The sequence below is a fragment of the Agelaius phoeniceus genome, chromosome 1, assembly GCF_051311805.1.
Source record: "Agelaius phoeniceus isolate bAgePho1 chromosome 1, bAgePho1.hap1, whole genome shotgun sequence".
Taxonomy (NCBI): Eukaryota; Metazoa; Chordata; class Aves; order Passeriformes; family Icteridae; genus Agelaius; species Agelaius phoeniceus.
In genome coordinates, this window is record NC_135265.1 from 152,285,174 (window position 1) to 152,302,612 (window position 17,439).

At 41.7% G+C, this 17,439-nt stretch overlaps 1 protein-coding gene across 6 annotated transcripts in view; it reads right to left on the bottom strand.

The window, feature by feature from the left end:
* The window catches only part of TSNARE1 (t-SNARE domain containing 1), a 469,579-nt gene that overhangs the window by 243,667 nt on the left and 208,473 nt on the right, over nucleotides 1-17,439 (bottom strand). For all 6 annotated transcript variants that reach the window (XM_054647416.2, XM_054647423.2, XM_077189516.1 and 3 more), the window contains 2 exons: nucleotides 14,629-14,703; nucleotides 12,601-12,657 (listed from right to left, as the gene is read on the bottom strand). In XM_054647416.2, the coding sequence (XP_054503391.1) occupies nucleotides 12,601-12,657; nucleotides 14,629-14,703 (132 nt within the window). The remainder of the gene's footprint in view (nucleotides 1-12,600; nucleotides 12,658-14,628; nucleotides 14,704-17,439) is intronic.

A 17,439-nucleotide genomic window follows, 5' to 3' on the forward strand; every position in this document is an offset into this window, starting at 1 on the left:
CCCTGAAATACTTTCATTCTCCCTTCCACCTTTCCTGCTCTATGAGCAAGGAAAATGACAACACAACCCTACTGAAAGAAACAAGATGTTCCCCAAATCCGGTCATCATGAAGAGACTGTGGCCCAATTCCTCTGCTCAGAGAGACAGGAGCTTCCAAATTCACTGAGGGGCCACACAAAAGTGTCTGACTTCACTTGCCAGGTCTACTCCCAGTCCCACAGCCAATATTCCATGATGAACAGTGGACAAACAAACCCAGGAATCACATCAATTCTGCATGTAAAAAGTCCTTGTACTTGGCAGCTACTCAACCTATTCCTCCTTGTGAACACATCCAGACCCACCAATTTCCATTTCCTTCTGGAAATAATGAAAAAAACCAGAACAAAAGAAACAGAACAAAAACCCCAAGACGGAGGAAGGCAGAGAACCCTGGCAGGGGCTGTGGAATTGTGGAGAGATGAGCCTGTGCTGGATCAGTTTTACTGGTGTGACTTAGACCCTGTGGAAGGGCCCCACTCTGGAGGAGGATGAGGAGGAAAGACCAGCAGAGACAACTTGTGATGAATGGTCCCATTTCCCACTCCCTTCCCTCCAGGATGCTGGTGGGGAGGAGGGAGAATTTGGGAGTGAGTTTTCCTGGGAAGGTTGGAGGGGTACGGGAGAGATGTTCTAAGATTCAGTTTTATTTCTCATTATCCTACTGTGATTTAATTGGTAAGAAATTAAACTATTTTCTCCACATTGAGCCTGCTTTGCCTGTGACAGTAACTGGTGAGGGATTTCTCCTTGTCCTTATGCTGACCCACGAGCCTCTCACTACATTTTGTGTCCCCTGGTCAGCTGAGGGGGTGACAGAGCAGCTTTGGTGGGCACTGGTCCAGCCAGGGGCAACATGCCACAAAAGGGGATGGGTTCTTCCCCCTGTAGACAGAAACACCTCAGTTGGCAAAATGTTTGTGATCTGCAGGGGCATCTACTAAAATTCAGCATTGAGAGGTTTCCCAGCTCACCTCCTATTTTGAGTCTTATATTCAATCACCAGTTTTTAAAAAAGAAGCAATTCCAAAGACAGCAGTTCCAAAAATAGCCCACACAGCTCCATACCACACTTTCAAAAACCTTTGTTTTGGTGGTCAGTTAATAATTTGCAATGTTTTCCAGCTCCTCACAGCTTAGAAGAGGAAAAAACAGCACTGGTGAGCTCTGAGACCGAAGAGGGCACAGGGGGAGAGTCAAGAAGGCAAAAGGATGATTAAAGGGATTTTGTGTGAACTCAAGTCTACAATGGGTCAGTGCCTGCAGGCTTGGAATCAACAAGCAGTGTAAGGAGAAGAAAGAGGTTTTTCTAACACTGGATGTCATCTAGGCCAAAATAAAATGCACCTCAAAATAAACAGGATTGGTGTAGGACAAGAAAACAAATGACATCCCATATATGAAGAATGCATCTCTGTAAAATGAGTTCCTTTGGGTCAAAACATGTAAAAAAATATTAAAAAAATAAAGAGGCAGATGCCAAAATATTTAAGTAAAAAATATGGTTCTCTATAACAAAATATAACAAAATGCCCTTTATCCCCTTTACTTTTTTGCAAAACTCTCCCTCATACCCCACTTTTTCCAGGCTGGCACTGCCTGGCAGCTCTGACCAGGCAGGCAGGTGTCCAACAGATCACCACCATTTGCTATCACCTTTACCTGCTCTCACACCCATGAGCTGAGGTTTCTTGTTCATTTAAATAATTTTGAACCTTTTAAACTCCAAAACAGCAAATTAACACCACCCCATGCTACACCAGAAGTGTCACCCTCTGCCATTTATCAGATGGCATTCCAGACCCTACTGTGCCTAAGGCAGATGTGCTGATGAGCAAGACCTGTGCTCACCTTTGGGTGCCAAAATTACATGAACTGGGTAGGGAGAGGACCTGCACAGTCCTGTGGACTTTACTAAAGATGAGAACCAGACAAGCTGAGACTAAAACCTGCCAAACCCACAGCAGATGTGACCTAAAGCTCAAATTCCTCCTCCCTAGGAACCTCAGGAGTCATACATTTATACACAGAATCATTAATATTATACCTATTTAAATTCTATTTAATGTTCGTTCTCCTTAGTACAGAGAGGGGGACATGGAGCAGATTTCCACAACTGAGCAAGGTATTCTCTCCTTCAACAGACACACAAAACATCCTGTTTCACCCCAACTCCTTACAGAGTTTATTCTCATCTCAGTGATTCATCAGGGCTTCCCTGACACTGTTTTCATCAGTGTAAAACCATCAGGAGCAGTGTAAAACCGAGCTCCTGCATCCGACCGGTGCTGTGCCAGCAGATGGCACTCCAAAGCGTGCAGCATCCACAGCTCCCTCACCCCACTCCCAGCAGCTGCTGGAAAAGGTGTTCTTTTGGTTTTTTTTGTTTTTTTTTTCCTGTGTCTGGCTCTTCAGTGGTGTTTTTAATCAATTTTAAAAATAGGGGTCATCTTAGAAGCTCCCACTGCAGCTGCATCAAACTTCCCAGTGCTCAGCTTCCAGAAGAGGTCACTATGTCCAGCTGCACATAAAAGCCACATTCCCATTCTCCTTCTTTAAATCATCTAACCACTTACAAACTGCTGGGCACAGAAAGGGAGAAAACACCTTCCCCACCCACCAGAAATCAGCTGTGATTGCAAGAAGATGCTTTGGGTTTTTTTTAAATTTTTGTTTTCTGGGTGGTTTTTTAGGGCAATCATCTGTGTTTCTCAGCACGTCATTGCTGAGCTCTGCATGTGAATGTAACCCAATACAGAAAGGAGAAGGGGAAGGGAAAATCCTTCTTAAAGCAAGAAACATTGCAGATCAAGAGATGCAATTGTGTCAAGTGTAATATTGGGTTAAGGTTCTAGGAACCACCTCAGTAGTTTTATTACATTCAGGACTTTACAGACTCAGTGAAGGTAGAAAATAAAACACTGAAACTTTTCATTTCATCCAAGTGAGGTGTGCAAACCACAGCTCACAAAAAATCCAGGGTTTGCATGGACTGGAAACAGAACCCATGGAAAACTGGGTTCATGGAAATAAACATTTATGACTTCATCCAGTTTCTCCATACAGCCACTAGGTTTATGGAAATAAACATTTATGGTTTCATCCAGTTTCTCCATACAGCCACTGTAGGTTTCTCCTTGGCTCTCTTTGTGCCAAGGAAGACCTTGGGAACCTCCTGTCTGTGAGTTTGGCTTTGGGAAGTTGCACAAAAAAGGAGCAGAAGATCAACTTCCATTGCCCATGAGGAAGAACCTTCCTTGCTCTACCATTCCCAGCTCCCTTCCAGCATCTGGAGAAGACAGTGAGACAAGAGGTGAGATTGAGGCCTTAGCAGGGAAAAATTCCTCTTGCACCAAACCAAATGAATCCCCTGGAGTGACCTAATGCTCATCCCAGGGTACCATGTGGTAGCACAGCTTTAATTAAAGCAGATTAACGAAGGGGACACTGCAAAGCTTTACTGTGTTTTACTGCAGGGGACACAGTGAGATGCAGCCCTGTCACCTCACTGCTGAAGTGACAAAGTGCCCATGTGAGCACCCACAGGAGGAGAGGACCTGTGGTGACATGGCTGCCTCACCTCCCCCAGGATTAGTTAAGAGCTTACAGGGATGAGCTGGGACGAGGGTGATGCTCAGCAGGTACCAACCACACAACTTGGATTTGCTCCCAACAGTGGCAGTGATGAGCAACACTCATAACTCAGTTTTTCCATTCATAGAAATCACAGAATGACTCAAATTAGAGAGAAGCCCTGAGGACCATCAAGTCCAACACCTTGCCATTCTTATCTACAAAAGCACATCCATGGAATTTTCATCAGGGTTTGTTCATGGCTCTGAACCATTATCTTATTTTATATTTGGGACAATTGGATGAAAAAGACTCTTAAGTTTAAGGGAATTGTTTGCTTCAGAGGCATCTTCTCAAATCAACAAGTTTGTGAGATTGCAGTGGAGAACCTCCATCTGTGTTTAGGTGAACACATTTATTTTATTTATCACACAGGCTGTTGCTATCAGCTCAGAAAGAACTACTTGAAGTGTTATCTGCACCACATGCCCTATCCTACAGAACCTGTTGTGTTTTATAATGACACTATATATAAATTACCTCTCTGATGTATGTCCAGCTTTATGAGTTAGCTCCAAAGGGATTTCCTGGATTATCATTAAAAGTGAGGATGAAACTCTATAACAAACCAGCACATCACTGGAAGTTTAGCTTGGCAGAAACAACACAAATTTGGGTTACAGTTTTCAGCTAATGAACACAATAAAGAATCAGAATTATAAGAGTGATTCTGTGTTTCCTCAAACCAGAAATAATTGTGACCAATTCAAAGAGCCTGAGCAACCTGGTCTAGTGGAAGATGCCCCTGTCCATGGCAAGAGGTTGGAATAAGATGGTTTTTAAGGTCCCTTCCAACACAAATCATTCCATGAGTCTATGATTTCATAGGTGAGATGAAGTGTAGGGGAGGTAACATCACTGCCTTCTACACAGAAGTGAAAGGAGTTTAATATTATTAGGTTTTATGGTGGATATAACTTTGTTTATTTAGACCTTGAAAGCAAATAAGATGTGCCCTAGAAAGGTCATTAATATCATTGTTGTCTGTACCCTGGTGCAGCAAGGGTTAATATATTTCCAAACACATTTTCAGGGGGAAAATACCATTGCTGTCCCCATTTAATCATGTGATAAATGCAGCCATCAAAGTGGGTTTAGAAGAATACAATTTCCTTCCTTTCAATAATTCATCTCCACAGGGGGGTTTAAATGTATTAAGTAACACTGCATTCACTTTGGAGCAAGGTGACACACAGTAAGATTTCACATTTGTTACTCCAGTTGCTGCATGTGGTCTTTGCCAGGGCAAAAGTCAATTTAGACTCTTGCAGGGCACCTTAGGGAGGGTGGGGTTGAAGGAAGGGAGGTGGATGGGGTTGCATGAGCAGCCCCCTCACTCCAGCAGAAACCACTGGGCAGAAGCACTCACTATATAATTATGATTCTGAAAAAAAACAAAAACAAACAAAAAAGTCATATACAGGGGGGTCAAGCCCAAAAAGTGAACAAAATTCAAGCTTTTAATTCATGTTTTAATAATTATAGTACTGCCATTGTGGCCACACACATCCTGCAGACCCAGCCTACATTTCATCAGCTCTGGGATCTTGGCCTGTGTTTGCTCTCCTCTCCAGCTGCTGTCACACGGATCTGACAGAGCTGCCAGAGGTGACCCTCACTGCCCAGAAAAGCTGCATGCAAGGACAAAGCTCTCTGAGCAAGGTGAGTGTCCATCCAGCTGCCGCTGCATTTACAGTTATATTTAATTTTATTTTTTATTTGTATTTATTTATATTGATATAAGTATACATCAGTGCACATATATATTTATAGATATACAAATCTGTGCCAGCAGTGCTGACTGCAGCCATGGACTGCCCACACTCACTGGGTAAAGAGCAATGCTCAGGAGGAAAGAGGATTCAGAATTCCTTGAGACCATGTCAGGATCTCATATAATATGTGAATAATGTTTTTTTTTTAATGAACCTGATGTGGCAGATGTGTATTTGCAGCATTCATTAAATTTAGGGGCTGATGGTACTTAAGGGGGTAGAAAGGCTGGAAAGGGTATGGAGTGATAAAATATGGGGGAATGGCTTTAAGCTGAAGAAGGGTAGATTTAGATTGGATATTTGGAAGAAATTCCTCCCTTTGAGGGTGCTGAGGCCCTTGCACAGGTTGCTCAGGGAAGCTGTGGCTGCCCCATCCCTGGAAACATTCCAGGCCAGATTGGATGGAGCTTGGAGCAACCTGGGATGGTGGAAGGTGTCCCTACCCATGGCAGGGGGTTTTAAACAGTTTATTTTTAATGTTCCTTCCAATCCAAACCATTCTGTGACTCCACAAGACACAAGCACAGCAACCACCCAGGCAGCCACCACACGCAGTGGGGAAAAATACATTACAGAGCTGTCTCTGGCTATGGAAGAACAATAACATGGGCACCAGCTGAGTGATCTGTCCCAGCCTCTGGGCACAATATGGATTTTTTCCCCTGTCAAAGTGCTCTCTCCCATCAGCAAGGCTGGCTCATGGCCGTGTTTTCATTGTGTGGCCCCAAACGCCTCCACGCGACCCCGGTGTCACCGTTCCCCCAGCAGGGGCTGTGCCAGCCTGGGGTGACAGCAAAGTGTCTCCCAGCATTTGGGAGCAGAAAAGCAAGTGGTTGCAGGGCTGGGGGCGAGGCTGGCACATTCCAGACTAAACAAAGCTTTGGTTTGTGGCTCCAGCAGTGAGTCAGAGCTGGGCTGGAGGAGCCAGCGGAGCTGCTCTGGAGGAGGCTCCGTACAAAAGAGCCCCTTCCCTCTCCTTCATCCTCTGCCCACACAGAAACCTCTGTCCTTTCTCACTCAAACAAAAGGAAAAAATTGAAAAAAAAAAAAAAAAAAGAAAAGAAGAAAAACACACAGGGGAACAAACAAACTGAAAAAAAAACCCAAAAAACCATAACTAACCGAAACCCAGCTAGTGAAAACTCATTTCTTTGCCTGGGTGCTGATAGAGGCAGCTGCAGTCTCTGGTTCTGTCAGCAGACATAGGCAAAAGTGGGCTGGTCCCTTGGAAGGCACCTAGTAGAGGATTGCCAAGGAAAATCCACAATGTTCAAGTTGTTCAGGCAATTTAGGAAATGGCAAGTTCCCCTCAAACCTGATGATACACATTCCTTTTTTACAAAGGTTTGGTCTTTTCTTACTTTTCTTCTCTTGTAGAATAAGGAGATTGAAGTGCTACTGGAGGCTCATACCTCCAGCTTTTGACAATTCCTTCAATTAAAGCTGTAGCAGCATTTGGGGTGGTTCTTAGATGTTTTTCCTGAAGCCCAGAGCATTCCTGGTGTCCCATAAAACCTGCCATCAGCATCATCCAGAACCTGGGTGTTTTCCCAAGGGCTTTGGTGCAGGATTCTTCATTTTAAGTTTTACAGCTGAAAAACGCTGCCTCCCTGACAAAAGGGGAATTTAATGGTTACTTAGAGAAGTTCTGTGCCTATAAAGCCCACTGGAATTTTTTTTTCCAAGATCGTGGGCATGATGAGAAGAAAAGACCTTCCCTTCCCAGACACACTGGAAGCAGAGCAAGAATACTTTGGGACACTCAGAATAGATTCCACCTCCCTTGAAAATACAGGGAGCAAATTAAAAGATTATGTGTGAATCTATTTCCATCCACCTATTAAATCACTTTATGAGAATCTATTTCTCTACCCCCAAAGAGGCAGAAAAAGAAAAGAAAATATTTAAATTTTCTTAAGAAAATTGCTTTAATGACTGCCTTAAAAAAAAACCCCAAACCCTTTAAAACCAAACAAAAGCCCACACTTGAGTAAAGTCAAGAAAAAAATAACTGTGATTTAAATGCTCCATATTGACAACCCTAGGAACAGGGGAGTGGGTTGATTACAATATGGCTTTTAAAGGATGCACAGTCATTTAAAACAAAGTTGACATTATTGAAATAACACTTTTTACAGAAGTAGCTGCATCCCAAACGACCTTGAAAAGAAACAGCAATTACTACCACACATGCAAGATAAATTACCACCAAAGCTAAGGCTTGATTTCCTGAGATACAGCAGCCAGACTGGAACATTAGGAACTGGGATGAGTTCTGAGATAAGATGGTAGAGTCCATAAGACAAATGTGTAAATAAAAAGCTCTATTTGTCAGGGCAAAAGCTGTATTTTGATTGTGAGAAATTAGATTTTGCATTTCAGGGAAATACACACCGTGTCCTCTCACAAATGTGGAAGTTGGTTTCAAACACGAGGAGTGTCAGGAGCATCTATTGCTTTAAAAACTCATCATTAATTATTGTTCAAAATAAGCTGTTGGTGTTGGCTTAGCCTGTGAGATCCTCAGGGTGGCACAGTCTTGTAGCTGTGCTTATACAACACCTACCATGACAAGGGCCTGGTAAAAATAGAAGCCCAAATAACCAAACTCATTACACACTCACATGGATATATGCAGTTTATGCAGACATTACTGCCAAAAAAAGTTATTCTTCCATAAAGCCAAGGACTGGATCTTGCTGCCCCCAAAATGAGAATTTCACTCTAATCACATAAAAAGAACAACTTCATAAACACAGGAAGAAAGGGAGAAATGATGCTTCCTGTGGGAAGGAAGTCCATTTAAAGGCAGAATAAACCGATGCAGTAAGGAGGGAAAAAAAAAAAAAAAGCTTGTATATGCAAATAGACATTTATTACCCATCTTTGTACTCCTAAGAAATATAATTTACTGACCTTTGAGAGATGGGTCAAATAGGCCCATAGAATAAGAAACAAACGCATCTTTTTGGCAACTGCCATATTCCAAAGCAGTAATTATTCTTTCCTCTCTCCATGAGCAGCAGGAAATGAAGAGAGATGCCATTACACCATGACAATTACTGTAATTTTAATTTCTAAATATTGCTAGGAAAGTTTCCTCAAAAAAAAAAAAAAGAAGTCTGTTCAGATTTTTGATGTGGTTTTAGATAAAAACTCATTCCCCAGCTAACACAGAGCTGTGCTTCCCCTCCTCCCACTCCCTTGGGGGAACCACCCACAAAGTCTGAAGGGTGAGAAAAACCCACTTTGCTCCCCGTTAGTGGAGAAGAGAGAATTGCAGAGAATCACAGAATGGTTTGGGTTGGAAGGGACCTTCAAGATCAGCTTGTCCAACCCCCTGCCATGGACAGGGCCACCTTCCCCTACCCCAGGTTGCTCCAAGCCTCATCACTTGAACTTGTTCAACCATGGGCACAAAAGCAGATTCTATCAGAAGTAGATGATGTTGGACGCACAATAATTCTTTTTTAAAAAAAATTTTAAAAATAAGGATTCTTTTCATCTTCTGTGCTCAGAGACATTATTTCCTCTGTTGTGGATTTCCCACAGTTTACCATTAATAACTTTAATACTAAGGATAATCAATTCTGTGTTATTAGATTATCATATTATATCCAGTTGTTGCACTGTGGGATGGATTTCCCCCTAGAGGACACATCTGCTCAGCTGTCAAGCCTCTCCCTCACTGACCACACTGTCCCAGGCTACAGGGGACACCCAAAATCCTCCCACTCCTACACCAGCCTCTGCCTGGGAGGAGGAGTTTGCACCTCTGTGCATCTGTTCAGGGGGAGAAGCAGGGTTTGAAGCCCATCTGCCCCAAAAATAACCAGGAGCAGAGATATCCCCTAATACTGTCTCTGCTGTAGGCTGCACCAGCAATTCCCATAAACTGGAAACTACCAATCAAAATTCCCCTTAATGAGCCTTCTGAGGTCTTGTTTTGTCACCAGTAGGTGAAGACTTAAAATTACTTTCACAGATTTAAGGGAAAGGGCTTTTTTTTCCCCCTTTTTTATTAATTGTTGCCACAAGGCACGTTCAACAATCATCATTTAGTGTAGTAAAAAGTTGTGTCTTCCAATATATGCACCTATAGAACTCCATTGATTTGTCTATACACAAACACATTCCTACAAACATATATTTGATTAAGAATTTATATAACTTCAGGCTTCAAGGAGTTTTGGATCAATGCCTTTATTTTGCCTTTATAAACAAATAAACTCAATTAAAGGGTACTTACAACAAACCACAATGGGCAGGAAACTAATTTTCCCAAGGCTTGCCATGGCAATTTTTACCTGTTACATGGGTCTAGGGAATCAATTATTCCCTAAAGGGAAATTTTTAGGGCTTGTGTTACCCTCAACATCTCACCTTTCCCACTCACCAGTGAGACAAAAGTATAGGGACAGGCATCCAGAAAAACGAGTATTCTTCAGACCTCTTACAATTTTCTGTAATAAATTAAAGTATAAATAAAAGAGAACAAAGCCCTGCAGGCAGGCAGTGTTTGAATCAAGGCTGGATCTGCACCAAGTCACTGTGCAGCTTCACAAGGCCCATAAATCAGCTCTCCTGAACATATGTAGTATTTTGCATTACTCTATAGGGTGTTAACTTTAATGCCTTAATATATTCACATAGTGGTCAGGTTACAGTTCCTGTGGGAACCATAAATCTGTATGTCCTGGCCAATCTGCTGCTGGAAAAATAATAATAATAAGTTAAAACTATCCACAGCACCACATTGCCTTCAGCAGGTTTTATACCTTTAATTTTTCTCCTTTCTGTACTTGAGGGAGGAAGAAGAGAAGATGTGTGAAGCTGCAGACATACAGGGAAGCTGAAGCAGATGTGAATTAATTTTCATCCCTTTTTTGCATGAAGGCTTGTGTGTCCCCAGCCCAAGCAAATGTCACTGCATGAAAAAGATTTGCTCTTGGGTGTGATCAAGCCTTTTTCTGAGTCAGAACCCTCTCAGCCAGGACATGCTACAACCTCCTTTTTCATAATGCACCAAAACCACTTCACCTGCAAGCAACAGCTACAAGGAGAAACAACCTGAGCTGATCCAGTTTAACCCAATTTCTGCTGATTCTGCCTGACCCCCACCAAACTGATCTTGCTACAACCTCCCAGTGGTTGGATTCCTACCTGGTTTAGGGCAAAGGGAGTTGTCTCTGGCCCATTCTTCCTCCAGCCTCCTTTTGCTCCCACCCCACCATTACTTACATAAAGATTTGAGTAATTTTTGTCTGGCATCCTATTTTTTTCCCCATATTAAAACTCTGTTTGCTTCCAAAGGAAGTTGGTTTTGGAGTCATCAAGCAATTTCAACACACCAAAAAGGCTGGTTTCCTCCCAGGCTTGCTCCCAATGACAGCAATCAGCAGTTATTAGCATTTTTCGTTCTATTTGCACTGGTTAATGGCCAGCAGTGTCCCCAGTCCTAATGGCCATGGTAGTACCAGACTTGGTAGTCCAGGCAAGGACAGAGCTGTTCCCTTCCCTGAAACCCACTCCACCAACAGCAGTCAAACCAAAATTGGTTAAAAACCCAAGAAGTGATGCAATACAGATGGTATGAAAACAAACCAAAGTTAATTTGCACAAAATTACCCAATAAATATTTAATGCATGTAGGATTTGACCACAGTTACAAGATGTGTTATTTACACCCCTGCTCAACACAGATCACCAGCTGGTGGACAAAACCAAACTGTTAATTTTTATAAACACAGAGCTGAAAAGCAACATCTGTGCACAATCTCTCCACAGGTAGCAGTGGGAACCCTCACTCTGGATAAAGGAATTCACCAGCCCTTTCTTTGGTACCTAAAATTTCATTTCACTGACACCGACACCAACTAAGCAGCAAGGTCTAAGGCAGAATTGTAATTGCTTGAAACTTAGTTAATATTAAAGCTTTGGTCCATTGATCTGCACTAATGATGGGGTTTTCAGTGGCACCACTTCACTCTTTTTTACAGAGAATCAAAAATTCAAAGTTACAAAGTACAACTATTTCTTATATGCATTAAGGAAGTTGTAGGAAACCAGGTGGCACAAGGTAGGGAGAGAAAAGTCATTAGGAAAGCAGAAAACCTGCTGACTGTCCCTTAAATGATAAAAAGTATCAAAAATACCAGAAATAATCACTGAAATTAGACATAGAGTTCTGGGTTTTGGTGGAACACTTTCATCTGCAAATCCCTACAAGGTTTTTAGCATGTAAGAATTAAGAGGCCAGCCTAATCTCTGTTGGACCCTTACTTCAGCCAAAGGATCTCCTGGAATCCAAACTCTCTTGGAAATCTGTGGAGATTTCTTAAACTCACACACACATACAGATATTGAATCTATAGTATTTTGCATTACTATTTATGAAAGACTACACATTTTTCTGTAAATATACATATACACTTACACTAAAATATCTTTATAGTCTTAATAATTTGCATATGTTGATGGGTGCACATGCACCTAATTATATTTTTTATATATTCACATACATGTACATATAAATTAAATATGTGCATCATATATGGAGTAATCAGAGTATATATAAATATGTATATACAAATCAGAATAAATACATCTTCTCTGGTTCTATATAGTATTTATTCATTGAAAAATTTCCTAGCATGGGCTAAAAAGGAAGAAAAAATGCTCAATTTGCATATGTATATAGTAGTTAACCACAGTGCAATGTAGCCAAAGAAAGCAGAATACCTAATCCCTCTTAAAACTGGGGACAGGTTTGATGAAAACTCCTAATTTCTTCTATGAAATTGTGCTTGGAATGTGATTTCACCACTCCTACAGGCCCAGCTTTCAGGAAAAGGGGGTGTAGGGCTGCTTTTTGATAGATTTCATAGCAGACAAAACTCCCCTCAAGAATGGAAAAACAGCCCCACAAGGACAGAAAAGCAGAGAATAATTAAACAGGTCTTACATAAGTCTTTTTTTCCTGAGTCCTGTTATCTTCCACCTCCAAAGACATCACACATCTCTATTGGAAAATCACCTCACTGGCTTCAATGTAGGCAGTGGAGGAGCTCCAAGCTCTTCAGCATCATTAGTGGGCTTAGAAAACAGCTTTTTTTTAGCACTGTACTTACTTCCAAACACACATGAGCTCACCTGTTTGGTGCTTCTCTGCCCAGTAGGAAGCAAAGATTTGGATTTCTCTGCTATTTTCTGTTAAAAGGAAAAGAAAAAAAAAATCAGAGGGAAAATGGCTGAGAAGAGTCCAAATATTTAGGGAAAGAGTCATATGAAGCTATTTTCTTCTACTTTCTAAAGAAAACGACATAGAGAAAGCTCTTACTCTTTAGAAAAAACAAGGCAGTATAAAAGCATTGAAAACTTCAGTCTTGCAGGCATTAAAAGTCTTCAAAGCTTCCAGAATGACAAGGTTATCAAAACTGAAACAGGCATTTAGGGAATGACAGCCAGGACGTGGATAAGTAGCAATTTATCACTCAGATTGTTTTCCTGAGGCAGCCGGGCATTCACAAACTGCAGTGGTTAATTTTGGCACTTCTGAATTGATGACAGTTTTTAAAATAAAAGAAATCCAATCCTGTACAGTTCACATGGACTGTACTCATGAACATTAGGGGGGAAAAAAAAAGGCATAAAAAAGATGTGTGTGTGTGCATATGGGGGTGGAGCTCTTGACCCAAATAATACCAACTTCTCATTTAACACATAAAATAATTATATTTAAAGACCCCACACTCAGTTTCTTGAATAGAACAGGTAAATAATCTAAAATATGAGTCAGCACTAGAGATGATGCAATTCTATTACACAACAGACACGCTGTTGAACTGCAATTTTATGTACACCTATTTATTTATTTATTTTTTAAGGCACAGGCAGCAAGTGCTGGGAAATCAATCAGTCCAGAGTGTTTCTAATAGAGACACATTATTAAGTGCATGTTGCCAGCCAAATTTCATTACACCTCTATAATTACAATATATCCTTCCCATTGTTGCAGGCATGCGTCAGACTCATTAAAGTGATATACCAAAGCCACCAGAGTTTGTCCAGGTTGTATTTTCATTAATCCAGATATATCTCCTAACTTGCACTGCCAGGGAGGGAGGCAGTTTGGGGATGCTAAATTCAAGTCATTACTACAGTGTTTAAAAGCAAAACAAATCTGCTCATCAGCAGAGCCTCCCCAGGGTAAAGAGGGTGAGCAAGAAGCAAATGAAGGAACTGGAGTTCAGGCTTTGTTTGTTTTATTAAACAGCTTGATCTTGGTGACAGATCCCTGTTGGAAAAATGTTCCATAACATTCCAACAGATCCCAACCACAAGACGTGCCTGGAAACTTTCTGGCTCAGCCAAACAGCAAAGCAGAGCCAGAAGCTGGGGTAACATTTGAATTATCAGTGCTGCCTGCACATTTTCTGCAATCAGAAAAGGTGAACTGTGCAATCCCCTCTCCCCTGAGAGTGGAGGCACACCAAAATAACGGAATGGTTAAATAATGTAATGGCAAGGGAAATCCTTCCCCCTGAACTCAGCACTGGGGAGGCCACACCTCAAATCCTGGGGTCAGCTTTGGGCCACTCACAGGGAGAAGGGCATTGAGGGGCTGGAGGAGAGAATGGAGCTGGGGAGGAGGCTGGAGCACAGATCTGAGGAGCAGCAGCTGAGGGAGCTGGGGGGGCTCAGCCTGGAGAAAAGGAGGCTCAAGGGAGACCTCAGGCTCCACAACTCCTTGAGAGGAGGATGCAGGTGAGGGTCAAGGTCCATTCCCAGGGAACAAGGGACAGGACAAGAGGAAATGGCCTCAAGCTGCCCCAGGGGAGGTTTAGATTGGATATTTGGGATTATTTCTGCAGGGAAAAGCTTGTCAAGCACTGGAACAGGCTGTCCAGGGAAGTGGTGGAGACGCCATCCCTGCAAATGTTCAATAAATGTGTGGATGTGGCCCTTAGGGACATGGCTCAGGTGCATGGTTGGATCTGATGATCTTAAAAGTTTTTTCCAACCTTAATTCTATGATTTCTTGAAAGAGAGAGGAAACAATGAAAGAGGGAGGAAACCATTCATTAGCAGCCCTGTGGGGATGCTCCAGGCTCTGAGGAATTACACTTAACACATTCCCAGATTCCCATATGGGGCAGGGGAAGCAGGAGGGACACTCACTTTCTGCACAGCTCCGTATCTCTGGATGGCATCAGACAGTTGGTTCTTCAGCCTGTCCAGCTGAAGCCTTTCTTGCTGTATTGGGGAAAAAAAAGGCTCATTAGCAGGTCTGTCAGAGATAAATCCTATAATAGTCTCTGTCTGTGACAATGGGAAATCATCCTGGTGGGAGACACCAAATAAATAAGGTGGGTACCAATAGTATCCTAAAAGAATCAGTCACACCAGGGCTGCCAGGATGCAAAAGGATTTTGCTTTAGGAAATGTGATGCCTTGGTCTCTCAGGCCAGGTTAAATAAAAAAAAAATAATAAAATGCCACTTTGGATATTCAAGATAGCACTGGAGAAAATACCTGAAGGGATCTTTCTATAAAAAGTTATTTTTCCACAGGATAAGTCATGATAGAGTTGATCACCTCATTTGGGAAATTTACTGGACATGAAAAGTCAAACAGCCACAACATCCCCTCTCCTTGGTCTGACTGTGAGAAACCAACTTATCTCCATGTTTTCCAAAACATGAACCCAGATGTCGCTGCCTTTATGGCTGGAGCTTGCTCCAACAAGGTTTTAATCTATGTTTAAAAAAAAAACAAACCCTAGTGCTTAAAAAAACCCCTAGTGCTAGAACCTCTGTTCTTGGAAGGAAGAGCACAGCCTGATGTAAGTATCCAAATCTCTGCTCTCAGGGGGAATGACCAAACCCAAACAGTTCTCCTGGAACTGATCTACATCCTGGATTTCAGATTTCACATATGCAGGAGCTCACATGTCCAGATTTTACAGAGGGAAATGCTGCAAGGAAGGGGAATGTCACCTTAAAAAACAAGTGGAAAGCAAAACCCAATCTACACTAAAGCTACTGAGCAGAAATGTTCACTTTCCAGCCATTTCAGCTGTTTCAGAAAATTGCTTGGGATTGCACAAGCAGATTTTTAAAGGATGGCATAAACATTTTTTAATTTTAATGGTAGTTTTTTCACAGACAGAAGAATATCCCAGTTCATCTGAAGATTTAAAACCATTTTTAGAGCAGGGCAAGTGTCATTATTCCCATCCTACAGATAAAGGTCCATAAACCTTCTGTTGGTTCCACATGCAAAATAAGATTGCCACCCTGGAGAACAGATCTTATGCTCCAGCACTACAAAAAAATGGAATTCCAGCTCTACCTCTCTATTTACATCCTTTGAGGTTAGTTTGGAATGAAGCCCTAAAAGAGCCATTTTCCATCAGTCTCCTGCCTTGTGGCACACTGATCCACTTAGAGCAGCATCTTTGCTCCTGCAATACTATCAATTTGCTCAGCTGGGCATCCTGACTCCAATATCTCCAGCAGCACTTGGAGATTTATGGGAAGTCAGAGAAAATCCCATATTGCATCTCGTTGGCAGTGTGTTACTGGTGGAAAATAAGGAAGAAAGAGGGAAAAAAGCCTTTTTTTTTTTTTTTTTCCTGTGTGTGCATGCAAAGCAATCCACAGAAAAATGGATTGGTGAGGACTAACTATAAAGCTCTGTAAGGCTTTTCATGCTGTGAGTAATTTTATGGGAGGAGAGTTTGCAGTGCTACCCAGATTCCCATGAGGGACTTACTGACCAGCAGCCAATATCCACCAGAACAATTTCTTCTGTGTAAGGGATGATGGCTACAGGCTTTCTATCAAAATTTGTAGGTTTAATTACTAAAACTCTACTGTTAAAAAGAAGAATTTAAAAAAAAAAGTTAAAATAATTGACCAGTGAGCAGAAAAATGTTATTTTACAATTTAATAGAGAGGAGCAAGTTTATTCCTCATATTACTGAAATTATTTCTGTCTATTTCCTTAGCTCTTAAATATTTTCCCTTTAATTTTCCATTTTTCTCCCCGTGACAGTAAAGCCTCTTCTCCTGAGAGTCCCCATGGGCTTCAAGGCCAAATAATGACATTCTTGTGTGGCATTGTAATTGAGTTTAATGTGACCTTCCCTGATTCCCCTTTGGACCCAATTTATGTCACAAAACAGAGCCTGGAGATCAGCACAAAAAAAGAAGAAAAAAAAAGCCCAGATCCCCATATCTCCAAGGCAGCATCTTCTGTTTCATCAAGCTCAGATGTAATTATGCAAGAAAACAAGAAAAAAAACACAGTCCTTGCCATCCACATTAGTCAAAGCAATATGTTAAAAATTATTCTTGTATTAATCTTGATGTCTACATGTGCAAACAGTCATTCCAGGCTTCCCTCCCCATCCTCTGGAGTAGACCATCACCCATTGTTTTTTTTTTTTAGGCAGGCTGAATTGCACATGGTCCTTCACAGGTTACCAAGGTGGCCTCGGGTGATCCAAGTTTTAAATCCTTATCTCAACTGCCTGCTGGCAACTGCCATAAATCCAGGCTGTAAAAACCACTTGGTCAGAGATGAGTTGTGTGTTTAGGGCAGTCTTATTTCTGGGTGGAAGGGCAGTGAGAACAGAGTTGAAGTAATACAGGACTTTGGAAAATGGCAGGTAGTGAGTGAGAATAAAACATGAACTCAGGAAAGTTCCTGACTCAGAAACCATATGGATGCTGGAAGCAAGAGTGTATCAGAAATCAAGTAGAATTGTCCTTATTTTCATTTCAGAATGTTATGTGGGTGAAAATTCTCCTTTAAATCTCACACTAGCTGGAATCTGGTCCCCACATTTTTCTTGTGCTCTTGCCCATGATGCACATCATGGGCAAAGTCAGCAGCAACATCTGGGGTGTAAAATCATTTTTGGGAGGTCAAAAACCTTCTGTTTGTCCATTCTGTGCACTGGGGACAATAGGATGGGGATCATTC